Source organism: Jaculus jaculus, chromosome 5 (assembly GCF_020740685.1).
Source record: "Jaculus jaculus isolate mJacJac1 chromosome 5, mJacJac1.mat.Y.cur, whole genome shotgun sequence".
Lineage (NCBI taxonomy): Eukaryota > Metazoa > Chordata > Mammalia > Rodentia > Dipodidae > Jaculus > Jaculus jaculus.
This window is the reverse complement of record NC_059106.1, coordinates 80,784,868-80,802,088: the sequence shown is the minus strand read 5'-3', so window position 1 is coordinate 80,802,088 and position 17,221 is coordinate 80,784,868. Positions and strand designations below refer to the sequence as shown.

General features: G+C 47.9%; 1 protein-coding gene across 6 annotated transcripts in view; it reads left to right on the top strand.

Moving 5' to 3' along the window:
- The window catches only part of Rnf220 (ring finger protein 220), a 285,722-nt gene extending 271,990 nt beyond the window's left edge, over nucleotides 1-13,732 (top strand). For all 6 annotated transcript variants that reach the window (XM_004670516.2, XM_004670514.2, XM_045149967.1 and 3 more), the window contains 7 exons: nucleotides 3,636-3,732; nucleotides 3,932-4,018; nucleotides 4,140-4,195; nucleotides 4,329-4,407; nucleotides 11,737-11,845; nucleotides 11,979-12,053; nucleotides 12,758-13,732. In XM_004670516.2, coding sequence (XP_004670573.2) covers nucleotides 3,636-3,732; nucleotides 3,932-4,018; nucleotides 4,140-4,195; nucleotides 4,329-4,407; nucleotides 11,737-11,845; nucleotides 11,979-12,053; nucleotides 12,758-12,829 — 575 coding nt within the window. In that variant the 3' untranslated portion in view covers nucleotides 12,830-13,732. The remainder of the gene's footprint in view (nucleotides 1-3,635; nucleotides 3,733-3,931; nucleotides 4,019-4,139; nucleotides 4,196-4,328; nucleotides 4,408-11,736; nucleotides 11,846-11,978; nucleotides 12,054-12,757) is intronic.
- Nucleotides 13,733-17,221: the final 3,489 nt, after the last annotated feature.

Sequence of the window (17,221 nt, the reverse complement as noted above, 5' to 3'; positions counted from 1 at the left end):
CCCCCCTCCTTCAGTGACCTAGGAAGAAATGAGTTTATGGGAGAAGAGTCATTTTCATAAAATTTAGACTTACATATCATTTCTGCACTTAACCCTCTCCTCACTCTATTGCCAAGTAATCACTTGAGGAGAATGATTGTCTCTTCTGCCCTTTCACCCAGGGCTGGGCAGCTTTGGCATCTTATCAGCTGGGTGCCATTGACCATCCGTCTTAGTTTACTTATGAGTGGAGATGCAGCTATTTTGTCACTTTCATTTGGGCAGAATGATAGCAAAGGGGCCCACCCTGGTAACTAGAAAAGGTCTTAGGAGCCAGCTTCTCCCTGGACAGCGCCAGCAGGAGTGGCAGCTTGCCTTTTATTCCCAGAGCTACACAGAAAAGGAGCCAGAGACGGGGAAAGGAGTTGTCTGTGCCATCTTGCCTCTGAGTACTGGCTTGGGATATTGCAGCAGCTGAGGACATAAAGACTGTGGAGCCGTCCTCTCCAAGGGGGGCGGGGGTGCAAGCTGGCAGGGTGCTTTCTGCATAAAATGGCTTTATGGCCGTTTCTTTTTATTATGATTCTGCCAGAAGTCAGCAAGTGACATTTCATTAAGAAAATAAAGTTTAATGTGCTGGGAAGGAGGTTGGAGCAGGCCTCCAAAGCACCAAAATGAACTTGGTGGTGGCAGCTTGTTTGGAACACCTGTGGGGATAGGGAGAGGAACCCAACATCTTTCTTAGCTGGCAGATAGGGCCAGGATCACAGTAACCTGCTCAGACCAAAAGCAGAGAGAGCTTTTCTTTAGCTAACAATACATCATGCTCTCCCTCTTGCTTCCCAGTCAGAGGAACAGAAGGTTGCTGCTGAGCCAGGACCTACTTGGGGTGACTATCTGGTGATGATAGGTTTCTCTGGGCCACTAGCTAACCAGGCTTTCCTTCTGATGTAGTACCCCCAAGAGATAGAACAGTGTTGTCAGTGTTTAGCCAGTACTGCTGGGATGTGTTATGTGGCACCTGCTGTGGGCCTAGCCAGCTCTGCTGTATAATGTAGAGCACAGCAGTGAAATAGTCTTGCACTTTCAATCTGGTTAGAGACAGTGGCAATTAATATGACCTTAGAGTTTTCTAAGAGTTGGAGTGGGCATCAAGGAAGGGGAAGTGACATCTACCACACAGAGCACCTGGAGGACAGGGACTAGATCCTGACACTGTTTTTCATAAAGCTACAGGACACCTCTCTTACAGACTGAAAGAATACTGGACACGAGAGATCATTCCTTTAGCAAGCAGAGGTTATAGAGCAGCTACACTGCATAGGCACCGTGAGTTAATGACAGAGGGTACAGTTGAATTGAGTCACATCTGCCAGGTGGGCAGGTATTTGTTTTATAGGCCAGCAGGGAGGAGGCTCTAGGCATGGGGCATGAGGTAGTATAGGACATGAGAGACCACAGTGGCTGCCCCACTGGAACACAAATGTTTGTCTAAGGAGAGCTAGCAATGAGACTGCTGAAGAAAGTACTTCTGGTCATGGGACTACTTTACATGTTGGGACTTCCTGGCAGCTCTCACTGCCCTGGTTTCTGTTTGGCCATAGGAGCCATATTGGGCCAAGGAGTGGTACCAGAGCTGTCAGGTTGCATTTTTGTCTCCCCTCAGGCTGAGCAGAGAGTATGAGGCTGGCTGCTGAGCTGCATGGGAGGGGGTTTGGCAGAGCTTGTGGGGTGCAGGCTATAAATGAACCTGATAGCTACATTCTGATTGATGGTGGAGTTTGTCTCCCAAACTGTCAGAGGGTTTATAGAGGTGCCACTCACCCTCAAGGCAGGAATTGCTTGTCAGGACACCTGGCTGTGAACAGGAGACAGAGCTGTAACTTGGTGTTTTCTCAGCTTAATGACCCTGCTGCTGACCTGCCTGCTGCCTCAAGTGTGTAGGTGTCTCTGGGTAGAGGACAAATGAGGACTGTCAGAGATGGTAGAGCCTAGGCATTGTCCAGCCCATTTTAGTAGTGTTACTTGCCTCTGGGGTGGATGGAATCTGAGCCTTTAAACTGGAGGGGTAAAGGGGTAAAAGGATCAGGAAAAGAGTGCTTTTTCTGGGCTTAAAAGTTGGAAAACATCCCAGATGGTACGAGAAGCAAGTCTTAAGGGATGTCTTTAGCACAGTGAACAGTCTCCATGTCCATGTGCACGGGGCTTCCAGAATGAAGTGAGAACACTCATATATTGACCTTTACCAATCTGGCTGGCTGAAGAGCTTAGATTTGGCAGTGCCTGCAGTGAGGAGCCATAGGTGGTTGTGGAACAGGATTTAAAAGAAGGGTCAAGGGCTGGAGAAATGCCTTGGTGGTTAAGGCACTTGCTGGTAAAGCCAAAGGACCCAGATTCAGTTCCCCAGTACACACTTAAAGCCAGATACACAGGGTGGTGCATACATTGGGAGTTCGTTTGCAACAGCTAGAGGCCCTGGTGCACCTATTCTCTCTCTCTCACTTTCAGTTTCTCTCTTTCAGATAAACAAAAGGGTCAAAACTATGGTAAGCAGGATGAAGCAGTAGAAGTAAGAGGCATAAGGACCCATTATAAGACTGTTAACTTAATGAGAGTGTAAGGATCTAAGAGTGGACAGGAAGACATTTCCAAGATCATTTGGCAGGACTCTGTATTTGGTTTCTGAAGAATGTCTTTGCTGATCCCACTGGCCATAGAGCCCTTCACTTTTTTTCGACTCTGGCCAAGGGTTGTGATTTGAGAACCATAGGAGGAAGAAGAGATGGGGAGTTACTCTGTGGTCCCTGACCTTGGGCTATGATGAAGGGTGGTTCTAAGAGTCAGAGACAGCCTGACAGAAGTGAGCTTGGTGTAGCCTTGATACACCCCTCCACATTAACCAAGAGTTGGCCTAGGTCTATGCCAAATGCCCCTTGGGAGTCAGCTGGCTGCCTGGCCCTTGGCCTGCCAAGCCCAGCCTAGTTGACTTCATGAACTGCTTTTAGACGCAGGTGTGCATGCCGATCCTCTCTTGTCTGTCCTCTTCTAATCCCTTTATAACTACACTTGTCCAGGAATCTGGGCTGTGTGAGGTGGAGATGAATAATTAATGTCAAGCGCTTCAGACACCAAATATTTGAACAGCTGCCTGGTGTTTTTGCTGGCAAGGACCTGGCGGCCAAAATCAGAAAGTTGGCTGGGGGTCCTGCTCTATGCCACTGATTGGCCTTAGCCAGACTTCTCTCCTCTGGTGGACTTGTCAGCCTGGACAGTGGGAGATAGGGAGACTCGGTTTCTGATTGTGGGTAACCTTTTGAGCCTGAGTTTCTCCAACCTCTTTCTGCTCTTCCTGGAACTGGAGGACAGGGCCATAGCAGGCCTGGTGAAGAATGTCTTCTAAAGATCTGGTATAGTGTGTGAATGGGTCAGCTTATGAGCAGAAACAACTTGAGTGGCATGCAGTGGCCGAAGGGTGAGGCACACAGAATGAAGGGTCTGAAACAGAAGTTAGGACCACCAAAGCAGCTGGTTCTATATGTGTCAGGCCCAGCTTTCTATCTGGCCTCAGACCATATGGGGATATAGAGGCAGCAAAGAGGGTACCCTTGGCCTAGTTATCTTGGTCTTTGATCTTTCTCATACCCCACTTCCCACAGGCTCTGGCTTCGTCATGTGCAGTGGCAAAGAGAACCCCGACAGTGATGCTGACTTGGATGTGGATGGGGATGACACTCTGGAGTATGGAAAGCCACAGTATCCTTGATCAGTATGGGACAAGGTGGAACTGGTAGGGCAAGTCAGCAGTAATAAGTAGCTAGTTGTGTCTGGTATTCACCCATACCCATCCTGGGGGCAGAGCCTTGGTTTTTGCTAGAGGGGTGCTTCTGCTGAGGATTCAAGCCCTCATGGCCTACTGCGGTCTTGTGGCCATTGTCCTTGACCACCATGCCAGATACACCGAGGCTGATGTCATCCCTTGCACAGGTGAAGAGCCTGGTGAAGCCAAGGAGAGAGAGGCACTCCGAGGCGCAGTCCTAAAGCAAGTGTGGGCACACATGTGGGCGGGTGCACTGGAGGGCTAAGGCACCTACTAGGCACCATCAGGGCCATTCTGCCAGCCTTCAGGCCTCACTTTATTCTTTCTCCTCCTGTTCTTCTAGTGGTGGGCCTCCCAGCACCCGCATCACACCTGAGTTCTCTAAATGGGCCAGTGATGGTAAGTCTTGACCCAGGTTACTGAGAATGGGGAGGAGCTGGCATCTGTAGATGGTGGTGACTGGCTCAGGCCCAACCCCTCTCCTGTACTGATCGGTCTGGCCTGAGTGTGAACTGACCCTTTGTCCCTACAGAGATGCCATCCACCAGCAATGGTGAAAGCAGCAAGCAGGAGGCCATGCAGAAGACCTGCAAGAACAGTGACATTGAGAAGTGAGTGTAGTTTGCCAGGAGAGGGGCCCTTTGCTAGCAGGAAGGCCTGCTGCCAGGGCTTCTGGCCCTCCTGAGAGCCGCTCAGTCCTACTGCCCTGGGCACATAGCCGGCAGTGGAGCCCAGCTGGTGCTAAGCGTGACTCTGTGAATTGATCACTGGCCACAGCCCTGGGAGCTTTGGTGGAGGGAGGAGCAGTCCGTTTGCCTGCCTGCCTGCCCGCTGTGGCGGCCTCCACCCCGGGGAATGTGATGTATGGCCGCCCAGCCCAGCCGGTGCACTTGATTCATCTCCAGTTTCTGTTTCTTAATCGGGAGCTAAATTGGTTTCATTTTTCTTGTCCCGGGTGGCGCTTGCAGTGGGTTTAAGGCAGGAACATTGGGTCTCATCACTTCCAATAGGAGTTTTTGGCAAGCATTCTCTATCAAGGGAGGGGGATCTATTGGTTCTTTACCCAGGGCTGCTGGTCAGCACCTGGCCTGAATCCCTAGGAGCCATAGCATTTGATATCCACTGGGCATCCTATTGCTATTCTAGAAGCCCGAGCAAGGCCAATTTTGACCCCAAGAGGTGGCAGTCCAGCTCAGTCTGGGTTACTTGGAGCTGTTGCCGTTGGCCATTGCTTATCTCTCTGCAACCCACTCTCTCCCTCCAGCTGGAGGCTAGGTTGCCTGAGGTTAAAAGGCAGCCTCTTCATTCTAGGGCCAGTGTTCCATCTTGCCTTCTGCCAAGAGAGTGGATTGCAGGCTGGTACAGGGCTGGGTCGGTGGCCTGGGGTCACCTCCCATTTGTTTCCCTCCATTTTGTGTTGTCATAAATTCATTCCAGCCCGTTGTGGTTGATCAGTTTATCTCGACCAGGGCCTCGAGTGCTGCTGGCATGATGTATGGGCCGCGGCGCAGGGCCCGGCTGCCCATGAATCACCGCAGCTGCTCTGTGTCAGCGCCGGAGCGGGCCGTACGGATTCGGCGCAACCAGCTTGGGGTGGGGGGGTGACGTATGGATGTTTATTTAATAATTCTCTCCTACTCCAGCTGAGCGGGGCAGGCGGGGCTGTAAGGGGCGCCCACCCTCGTCTGGAGGGGCTGCTCATAAATCAGAAAGACAAGATCATTAATCAGGGATGGCGCCTGAAGGGGGAGGTGGGGGCCAGAGCCAGTGGCCATCCATGAACGTACTACCCACCCCAGGCTGGAGAGAGTTAGTATTTCTGTCCCACCTGTGTGAACAGGAGCTGTAGTGGGTGGGGCCATCTGAGACAAGTTGGGACTGGGTTGCTGCTATGCAGAGCTCTCCATTAGGTCTAGAGTCACCACCAGAATTGGAGCTACCAGTCCCTATATCTTCCTCATCTACAAAATACGGATTCCCACCTTGGGTGCATTTCCCACAGGGAAGAGGCTTCCTCCAGGAACCTGAACATACCATCCATGCCTTGGAGAGGCTCAGAAACAGCCCACAGCCAAGCTATGGCAAACTAGAGACCCTGTATGTGCTGAGCAATTCAAACTAGGTGGGCTCTGGAACTTTATCTTTGGCCCTTGCTCAGGCCTTGTCATTCTCCGAGAGAGTAGGCCTTAGTTTCCCCAGCTTTGAAATTTCCAGTGTGGTCCTTGGAGAGAAAGGAGAGCATGGCTCCCCATCCTTGTTGGGAATTTACCAGCAGCCTAGATGGAGATAGCACACATGGCAATGTGTAAAATGCCAGAGAAGAAGCCAGCTGTGTGGTTACTAATGAGGAAGGAGAGGTGGCTAGAGGCTTTCCAGAGTGGGAGAATTGAGCAAGAGCTCTGGGGAATCAGCCAGTACCAGAAGCAGACAGGATCTTTTCAGTATCCCTGGAGAAAGCAAGTGGTAGATGTAGAGCATCACCAATACAGGGGTACAGTTATTAGGGACTGACACCCTGTGTTGCTGCTGGCTGCCTAAGAAAGGTTAGAGAAGTTTGTTGTTTCACATTGAATATTACCACTACTAGCCAGGCATGGGGTGCATACCTGTGATCCTAACATGCCAGGTTGAGAGTGGAGGATTGTGGGTTTGAAGCTAGCCTAAGCTACAGTGAGTTTGAGACCAATCTTAGGGATTTAATGAGATGCTCTTTCTAAAACAAAACAATGAGCTGGGGAGATGACTCAGCAGTTAAAGGCACTTGCTTGCGAAGTCTGCCTGTCTGGATTCAGTTCCCCAGTACCCACATGTAGTCTGGAGAGTGTGTGTGCAACAGCTGGAGGCCCCTGGTGCCTCCATATGCGTTCTGTCTGTCTCTCATAGGCTTGCACCTGGAAATAATTGTTTTGCTTTGCTTTGCTTTTTTTTTTTTTTTTTTTTTTTGTTTATTTATTTATTTATTTATTTGACAGCGACAGACAGAGGAAAAGGAAGAGGCAGAGAGAGAGAATGGGCGTGCCAGGGCCTCCAGCCACTGCAAACAAACTCCAGACATGTGCGCCCCCTTGTGCATCTGGCTAACATGGATCCTGGAGAATTGAGCCTTGAACCAGGGTTCGTAGGCTTCACAGGCAAGCACTTAACCACTAAGCTATCTCTCCAGCCCTGTTTTGCTTTTTTTAAGAGGCTGTTCTCATTGGCAAGCCTACCTTCTTAAAAAAAAGAAAAAGAAAAAATTAATAAAAAGGGCTGGAAAGATGGCTCAGCAGTTAAAGATGCTTGCTTGCAAAGCCTGATGGCTTGGGTTCTATTCCCGAGTACACATATAAAGCCAGATGAACGAAGTAGTGCTTATGTCTGGTGTGTGATTGCAGTGGCTCAAGGCCCTGGTGTGCCCATTCTCTATCTGCCTTTTTTTCTTTCTTGCTCTCTCAAATAAATATTTTTAAAAATAAAAAGATGAAAAAACACAAATAACAAAAGTTACCACTACGCTTCCCAGATACCATGAACACTTGCACCCAGCAATGGCAGAGCAGGTTAAATGCTTGAGTCCACTATGTCCTTTGTGTTGACAGGATAGCCCCTCCCACCTGAATTCTGTCCATGCCCCATATCCTATCTCAGTCCCATCTTTACTTCCTGGTTGATTGCGTCTTTTAAATCTTAGTTGCTCTGCCATACCCTTCTTTCAGCGTCTTCAGTAACTTACCATTGCCCATGACATTATAACTTCAACTCCTGGATTGAAGCCTTGTTGGACAAGTCTCTCCTTTTCACTTTTGCACTTTCTGATTGCTTTCCAGTCTATTTGGACTGTGGGCCTCCTGGTCTTTGTTTCTACTGTTTCCTTGGCCTGGAGACCCCACTCCTTTGTAGCCACTATGAAGTAATAGTCATAGGTAGTAGTTGATTACAGATTCAGTTTGCCCCCTCTTTCCCCAAATCTGTGTGAACTCTGGGCAGGCTACCTAACTAGTTTCTTCATATACAAAACAGGAGCATTAGAGTCTTCTCCCTGGATTTTTGTGAGGTGTAAAAGCAATTATCCATCCCTTAGTACAATCTTTGGCATTTACTAAGTGCTTTAATAAATTTTAGCAGTTTTATTTGTAGTATTGTCATTATTCCCTAAAGGCCCATCCCCAGCACCATTGTTTCTACTCCTCTGAGAGTTTCTCTCCTTAGAGTGTGCTTCTTAACTTGTTTTAGAGGAGTGGAAGGAATCTTTTAAGATTATCCTAGTTATATCCTTGTTCATCAGTACTGCCAGCCTTAGAAAAGTTGTAGGGACCTTGTGTTACAGGCCTTGGATTACAAGCACAGCATTACCAGCCCTAAGGCAGAGGCCTAGAATAATAAATAAGACCTCACCAGTCCCCACATCTCTTACCCTTTCCCTGGAGGCTGAACTGGCTCTTCATTCAGCAGATGTTTACTCATGTTAATGTCTGAAGTGGAGCTTGCATCCCTAGCAACTGCACTGGGTGAGTGAGCTGTCTGCCTTCAGAACTGAGGAAACAAAACAGTGTTGTAGTTAGACTTTTGGGGTAGATGGAGTTCAGTGCAGGAAACCCTGAAGGCCCCCAGTGGTGATGCAAGTTTCTAGGAGAGGAAATCCAGAGAAAGCAGTCTGAAGAGGCCAGGGGGATGGGAAAGACCCTTAGTGCTAAGGGGAGTGTTTGTATGGATAGCATAATGATGAGCAAGTTGCTGAGGTGTGGGGATGATTAGGCCAATTTATTCAGAGGGGGATAAGTGCTGGAAGTAAAATTATTAATAAGTTAGAGGGCTGGAGAGATGGTTCAGCAGTTAAAGGCACTTGCTTGCAAAGCCTGCTGGCCTGGATTCAATTTCGCAGTACCCCAATAAAGCCAAATGCACAAAGTGGCCCATGCATCTGGAGTTTGTTTACAGTAGCAAGATGTCCAGGAATTCCTATATTCTCATTCCCTTTTCCTTCTCTCCCTTCCTCCCTCCTCACTCTGCTTGTAAATAAATACAAGTTGGCCTTTAGAATGTAAGTTTTGCTAGGTGCAGGGAAGGAGGGGCCCTAGCAGATAACCTATTGTTGAGGTTAGTAAACTGATCCATAGAAACCAGAAGAGCTGAAGCATAGGGGTGTATAGCACAGTTGATGAGAGTGTTTGTATAGTGTGCACAAAGCCCTGGGTGTTAATCCCAGGACTCAGAAAGAGTCAGGATGAAAGAGAAGAGATGCAGCTCAGTGGTAGAGTGCTTAAGACCCTGGAGTCAGTCCTCAGGATCGGGGGGGGGGGGGGAGAAAGAGCTCACCCTTTTTAAAATACCATGATACAACCTAATACTTTGCATTAATTTTTTAAAAATATTTAAAGCTTTTGATTTTATTTTTGACAATTTCAAGCATGTATATAGTGGATGTTGATCATATTTACCGCCCATGACCTTCTCTCTTAGCCTACTCCCACACCAAACCCCTACTTCCTGATTAATCACCCTGCCTACTTTCATGTCATGTGTGTGTGTGTGTGTGTGTGTCTTATGTATGTTATGCCGTGTTGTTGGGTTCTAGTGAGTTAAATTAGGGTTGCTTACAAAAATTCTTTTTTCTTTCTTTTTTTTTTTTTTTTTTTTTGAGGTAGGGTCTCACTCTAGCCCAGGCTGACCTGGAGCTCATTGTGCAGTCTCAGGGTGGCCTTGAACTCATGGTGATCCTCCTACCTCTGCCTCCCGAGTGCTGGGATTAAAGGCGTGCACCACCACACCTGGCTCCCCCTAGAATCTTTATTAAATCTTTCAGAATAATAATTTTGGGCCTGGCGTGGTGGCTCCCCCTAGAATCTTTATTAGATCTTTCAGAATAATATTTTTGGGCCGGGTGTGGTGGCTCCCCCTAGAATCTTTTTTTTTGTTTTGTTTTGTTTTGTTTTTGTTTTTCCGAGGTAGGGTCTCACTCTGGTCCAGGCTGACCTGCAATTAACTCTGTCATCTCAGGGTGGCCTTGAACTCATGGCAATCCTACCTCTGCCTCCCCAGTGCTGGGATTAAAGGCGTGCGCCACCACGCCCGGCCCCCCTAGAATCTTTATTAGATCTTTCAGAATAATATTTTTGGGCCGGGCGTGGTGGTGCACGCCTTTAATCCCAGCACTCAGGAGGCAGAGGTAAGAGGATCACCGTGAGTTCAAGGCCACCCTGAGACTACACAGTGAATTCTAGGTCAGCCTGAGCTAGAGTGAGACCCTACCTCAAAAAAAAAAAAAAAAAAAAAAAAAAAGATTCTAGGGGGCTGGAGAGATGACTTAGTGGTTAAGGAACTTGCCAAGCCAAAGGACCTAGGTTTGATTCCCCAGGACCCACGTAAACTGGATGCAAAAGGTGGAGCATGCATCTGGAGTTTGTTTGCAGTGGCTGGAGGCCCTGGTGCACCCATTCTGTCCTTCTCTCCTTCTCTTTCTCTGCCACTTTCTATCCTTCTCTCTCTCAAATAAAGTCAAAAACAATTTTTTTTAAAGAATTTTAGGAGAGTGGAAAGACAGCTTAGCATTTAAGATGCTTGCCTATGAAGCCTAAGGGACCCAGCTTTGATTCTCCAGAATCCATGTAAGCAAGTTGTACAAGGTGGCGAATATGTCTGGAGTTTGTTTGCAGTGGCTAGAGGCCCTAGTGCACCCATTTTTTTCTTTCTCTCCCTCTCTCTCTTTCAAATAAATAATATTAATTTTTTTTAGGGCTGGGGAGATGGCTCAGAGGTTAAAGGTGCTTGCTTGCAAAGCCTGCTGGCCCAGGTTCAATTCCCCAGTATGTGCATACACACACATACACACACATTTTATTTATTTATTTTATTTATCTGAGAGCGGGAAAGAGGCAGAGAGAGAGAGAGAATGGGCCCCCAGCCACTGCAAACGAACTCCAGATGCATGTGCCACCTGTGCATCTGGCTAACGTAGGTCCTGGGGGATCAAACCGAGGACCTTTGGCTTTGCAGGCAAATACCTTAACTGCTAAGCCATCTATCTATCTATCTATTTTTTTTTTTTTTTTTGAGGTAAGGTCTCATCTCTAGCCCAGGCTGCCCTTGAATACACTATGTAGTCTCATGATGGCCTCAAACTCAGCACTACTCCTACCTCTGCTTCCCAAGTGCTGAGATTAAAGGTGTGTGCCACCATGCCTAGCAATATATTATTTTTAAAAAGGAATTTTAAGACAGGCCTGGTGGTGCATGCCTTTAATCTCAACACTCAGGAGGCAGGGGTAGGGAGATCACTGTGAGTTCAAGGCCAGCCTGGGACTACAGAATTCCAGGTCAGCCTGGATTAGAGTAAAGCCCTACCTCAAAACGAAAAAGAGAGAGAGAGAGTGGAGCAATGGTTTAGCGGTTAAGGTACATTCTGGCAAAGCCAAAGGACCCAGGTTTGATTCCGCAGTACCCACATAAAGCCAGATGCACAGTGTGGTACATGCATATGGAATTTATTTGCAGTGGCTGGAGGCTCTGGCTTGCCCATTCTCTGTCCCTCTATCTCTTCTGCCTTTCTCTCCCTCTTTCCCTCCCTCCCTCCCTCTTGTAAATAAATAAATAAATAAAAAGAATTTCAGAATCAGCCTTGGCTACATAGTGGGCTCAAGGCCAGCCTGGGCCAAGACCCTGTTTCCAGAAAAAAAGAGGGGTGGGAGAGATAGAGAGATTCCAGAGACATAGGAGAGACATGACAGCTTTTGGAGGTGAGGGCAACCTAGAGTATTGGCAATGGTTCTAGTTTCTGGTTTAGAAACTTCACGTGGAGGTGGAAGAACTAAGGGTGAGAGAAGTTTAGTTTTGGAGTACATTGTTTGCAGCTGTGGGATATGGAGAAAGGTAGATATGTCTTAAGATGTTTACAGAATCAAGAGATGTGGGCTGAAAGTTAAGATCAGGGTACCCTGCTACCCACCTGTGCACCCTCTTTACAGAATTACTGAAGATTCAGCTGTAACCACGTTTGAGGCCCTGAAGGCTCGGGTCAGGGAGCTTGAGAGGCAGCTATCCCGGGGGGACCGATACAAATGCCTCATCTGCATGGTGAGTCGGAGAAGCCAAGGTTTGCCACTAGTCAGGCTTCATTCAGTAGGAAGGGAGGGTCTTGGACCTATATATCTGGGCTATCAAGGTGGGGCTGCCTCAGTAACCCCTTCTCTGCCCACCTCCTCTCTAGGACTCATACTCCATGCCCCTAACGTCAATTCAGTGTTGGCACGTGCACTGCGAGGAATGCTGGCTGCGGACCCTGGTGAGATGGCATTGAACTGGGGGAGTGGGTAGCTGTTTTGGGCACTGCCCATGTCTGTGCTTGCTGCTGCTTAAGGGAGGCAAAGAAGAGCGGAAGCATAGAACAGAGCCAGAGTGCTCACTTCCAAGCTTATTACATTCTGTATGCCCTCATTGTGGATTTACTAAATCCTCCTTTCTGTGGGTTCACTACATTCTTCCTTCTCCCCCACCCCCAAAGGCCTGCTATATACTACATGTACTGGTGAGACCCCAGGTCAGGAGGAGGCTTGTGGTGGGTAAGCAGGACCAGGGCCTCTGCCCCTCCCCCTCCCATTACTAAGCTCCTTCTGCTCTTGCCCCTGTTCTTCGCTGTGGAGCAGCCATTAAAATGTCGCCCGGAGACAGCAATAAAAGGCCCGGACGTGGGCTCTGTGTCCTGATCAAAGGCCGCGTGTAATCTCGTTAGGGCCTCGGCAGCCACAGCTGGACCCAGCCTTGTTCTCATTACCGGGGCTCCTGCTGCGGGGCTGGCCAGGCGGTTTGATCCTGATGTCCCCCCAACACGGGAGTGTGTCTGCCTGCTCAGAGGCAGCCTAGGTATCCCTAGTCTGGCTGACAGGACCAAAGTCCCAGCACACACTGGTACAGACATGGCTGCTGGCCCAGGTTCTCAAATGCAGAAACACATGATGTGTGTCTAACCAACCACCCGCTATTTTCCAGGGTGCCAAGAAGCTCTGCCCTCAGTGCAACACGATCACAGCGCCTGGAGACCTGCGGAGGATCTACTTGTGAGCTAGCCACCCAGACAGGCCTTGCCTTGAGCATCCGCACCTGCCCCAACCTCTGTGACAGTGACCTTCTCCCTTTGTACATACTTGCACACAGGTTCCCCGTGTACATACATACATAAACACACACCCACACACATGCGACTCTGGAGCCAGAGTGGAGCAGTCATGCCCGTTGGCTCCCAACTTGGGGACCATGCTTATTCTGGCCTCTGTTTCCAGAGTGGGGCCAGGAGGTGGGGGTGGAGAATAGCAGGGCCAGGTTCTTGAGAACCAGCCCTCAGACGGACGGACATGCAAACACCAGACTGAAGCACATGTAATATAGACTGTGTATGTTTACAATGTTGTGTATAAATGAGACAACTTTGCCCTCCACCCCTTCCCCTTTGGTTGTATGATTTTCTTTCTTTCTTTTTTTCTTTTTCTTTTTTTTTTTTAAAAGGATCCCTGAAAGCAGTGCCCCCTTCAGGGCTGGCTGGGGGCTCGGCCCATCCATGTCTTAGGGTGCCTGCCTTTCCTTCTCCCATGGTGTCCCTTCCCTCTCCCATGTGCTCGGTGTTCAGTGGTGTACATTTCTTCTCCCAGACATGGGGCACATGCCCCAAGGGATAGGATTCTCTCCTTAGTCTTAGCTCATGGGGCTCTTTATAAGGAGCTAGGGGCAGAGCAGGAAATGGGACCGAGCTGAAGCAGAGGCTGAGATCTGGGTGGCTGAAGGTGCTTCTGGCTGCCCAGCCTTCTGTTGAGAAGCATTCCTGGGAGTAGAGCTGCTGTTCCCAGGGGAAAGTGTTGTCTTCTCTTGTGGGCCCCATGGTGTGATGCTGTGTCTGTATATTCTATACAAAGGTACGTGTCCTTTCCCTTTGTAAACTACATTTGACATGGATTAAACCAATGTAAACCAGCCACTTGTGTGTACATGGCATGGTGGGTAAGAGATGGGAAGGGAGCTGAGGCAGTTAAGAGGTTAATTCTGGACAGCACTACAGAGGAAAGGATTTAGCTGTAGGTGTATACAGCCAAGCAGGCTTCTACTTGAGCCCCGGAGCGTTCCGGTGGGGGTGGGGGTGGGGACCTGGGCTCCTGGCTATTGATGGGTAGGGGCCCTAGGTTAATTCCTTATCGATGCAGAATCGTCAGCTCATTAATCACATAAGAGGTCAGAGCTTGGGGTACAGAGGGGTTGCAAGCTGTATCCCCCTACCTATTGCAGAAGCAGCTAGACTTGGATGAAAACACAACCCTGGATCTCTGTCCTTTCCTAGCCCCTGAAATGTGCCAGAGACCGTAACAGGGTCACCAGCTGAGCTTCCTGGGCTTTGTTCTGTTCTCTGTCCACTATGATAGGACTCACTTGGATCCTCAAATAAAAGCAAACCCTTACTATCCAAGACATACCTTCAAGTGAGGTTGTAGCTATTCAGTTGTTACTGTAGGATAGAACACTTTTGTTACTTATCCCTGCAGTTCCCCACTGTCATTAAAGTAGTTTGAAGTCTCACAGGAGAAAATAAGTCTTGAGAAAAGGATTCTGCTGAAATTCAAGGGCCCAGAACCCATGACTCCAAACTCCATCACACATTTTCACAGCCAGACCCACCTCCCATATTCCCAAATCCATTTTAGACACCTACCTCCTCTGCCATGTCCACATTGAATATAACACAATCTCCGTTCAAGTTGTTAGCTCCTGCCTTTGTACCCAGAAGTAGCATGGAGGACAAGACATCTTTGGTTAGGGCCCAGCAAAGGCTCCTTTCTGCCAACATGCTTATCTTGGTGGCACCAAATATTCTGATCACAGAGATCCTAAAGTTTGAGATTATAGACTATCCAGCTTCCATTGTGAGGTAGAGTTTAGTGTTTAGAAGAGGTGAGGGCAGTGGCTGTTAAATGCTTAATTCTGGTCAGGCTGACTTCTCTCATGTCTCTACTCTTCCCCCTTTCCCTGCCTTGGACTCAACAGGTTCATGATGAATGGTTACTGACCCCCATCTCAGGGCGTGGGTATATGCTCTCTAATAGGATACGTGAACTCAAAGTGAGGGCATTCTGCTGAAGCCCTGCTGTGAGCCTTGAGCTGTCCCATAGCACAGGCGGCAGTGCCACCTGTTGGCCATGGCTAGGAATGCAGCAACAGCCTAGGAAGTCACATCAACAGAAGGGAGACTTGAGGTTCATGCTCTGCAGATACAGCTGAGGTCTAGATACAGGGAGAACCCTCACCCTGAAGGATATCAAGGATTAGCTCCTATCAGGAACTTCTTAACTAGTAACTTTGCTGCCTGCCAGACTTTCAAAGCCATTTCCATGAAACCCAAGCATCTTGATCATAAGTTCATTCAGTCAAGTATTTATTAATACCTACTGTGTGCCAATATTGTACATCAGTGATTTGAAGAATGATAGATGGTACAGAAATTAAGGATGAAGCCTCAATAATCTGCTCTGCCTGGAGAGTATTAAATGGGTCTGTCTTCAAGGTATTGAAGGTGTTATTTGAGCCTTACCCTGGTTCTGGTCTTCCAGATGCAAGAGGTAACTCATCCCAACTCCTATTATAGCATGGCTGCCTTTCTGCTCCTCACTCAATCCTCCCCTAAATATATAGCTAGCACATTTCCCTGATTTAGGGGCTCTCTAATGAAGTGTGCTAGTGACCAGGCAGGGTGGCACATGCCTTTAATCCCAGAATTCATAGGGCAGAGGTAGGAGGATTGCTGTGAGTTGGAGGCCATCCTAAGACTACATAGTTAATTCCAGGTCAGCCTGAGCTACAGTGAGATCCTGCCTCAAAAAACAAAAATAAACCTTATGAAGTGTGATAGAGCCAGGCAGGTTCCATATCCTTCCATCCTCAGCACCTAATCCAGTTTCTATTTCAGACTTGTACCATGAAGTCAGAGACAACCTCTCTATAGTAAAGAGGCAAGCAAATAGGATTCACGGGAACCATGCTTTATGTTGATTTATGTTGTGGGTTTTGCCTTTCTGGAACAGAGGTTATAGCACTGATCTCTAGCCAGACCCCTTTCCTCAACCTCCCACAGGGCTCACCTTCCATTTAAGAAATCAGAATTCAAGCCAGATACAGTGACACGTACCTATAACACCCACACCTGACAAGTAGAGGCAGGAGGATCAGGAGTTTAAGGCCAGCCTAAAGTACATGAGATCTTGTCTCCAAAACTAAACAAAACTCCACACTGGTGGTAGTGGCTCATAATCTGTAATCCCAGCACTTTGAAGGCTGAAGCACGAGAGAGTCAAGAGTTTTAAGGCCAACCTGGGCTACATATACATAGTGAGACCTTGTCTCAAAACACAAAGAATGTTGGCAGTGAAAAAAGAAACACAAATCTAAACCCAGCTCTGTCACGAACTGGAAATCTATATGACCTAGTGCCAATGGCTAACAATAGGCATTTTTATATTAGAGAGAGAAAATGCCACACCAGGGCCTTCAGCCACTACAAATGAACTCCAGGCACATGCACTTGTGCATCTGGCTTACATGGGTCCTAGTGAATCAAACCTGGGTCCTTTAGCTTTCACACAAGTGCCTTTAAAACTAAGCCATCTCTCCAGCCCAACAATAGGTGTTTTCTGTTTTAGTTTGGTTTTTTGATGTAGGATCTTGCTGTAGTCCAGGCTGGAATTCACTCTGTAGTCTGAGTAGCCTTGAACAAATGGTGATCCTCATAACTGCCTCCAAAGTGCTGGGATTGAAGGCATGCACCACCACGCCTGGTCCAACAATAGGTTTTAAATTTTGTTTTGTTTTTTAAATTATTTATTAAGAGAGAGAGAAAGGGGCAGATAGAGAAAATGGGTGCACTAGGATTGCTAGCTACTGCAAATGAACGGCAGACACACACTGCCTTGTGCATCTGGCTTACATGGGTGCTGAAGAATTGAACCTAGGTCCTTAGGCTTTGCAGCAAGTGTCTTAACCACTAAGCCATCTCTCCAGCCCCAAGGATAGGAATTTTTAAAATATGTAAAACACATGGAGTTTTGTTAAAATAGATCCCAGGATTCTTACCACAATTTTTATTTATTTATTTTATTGGCTTTTTGAGGTAGCTCAGGCTGACCTGGAATTCACTATGTCTCAGTGTGGCCTTGAACTCATGGTGATCCTCCTACCTCTGCCTCCCAAGTGCTGGGATTTAAAGCCACCACACCTGGCTTTTCTTTTTTATTTATTTATTTATTTATTTTGAGGAAGGGTTTCAGTCTAGTTCAGGATGGTCTGAAATTCACTATGTAGTCTCAGGCTGGCCTTGATCTCAAGATAATCCTCCTACCTCTGTCTCCCAAGAGGTGGGATTAAAGGCATGTACCACCATGCCTGGCTTCACAATTTTTTAAATTTTTATTTTATTTATTT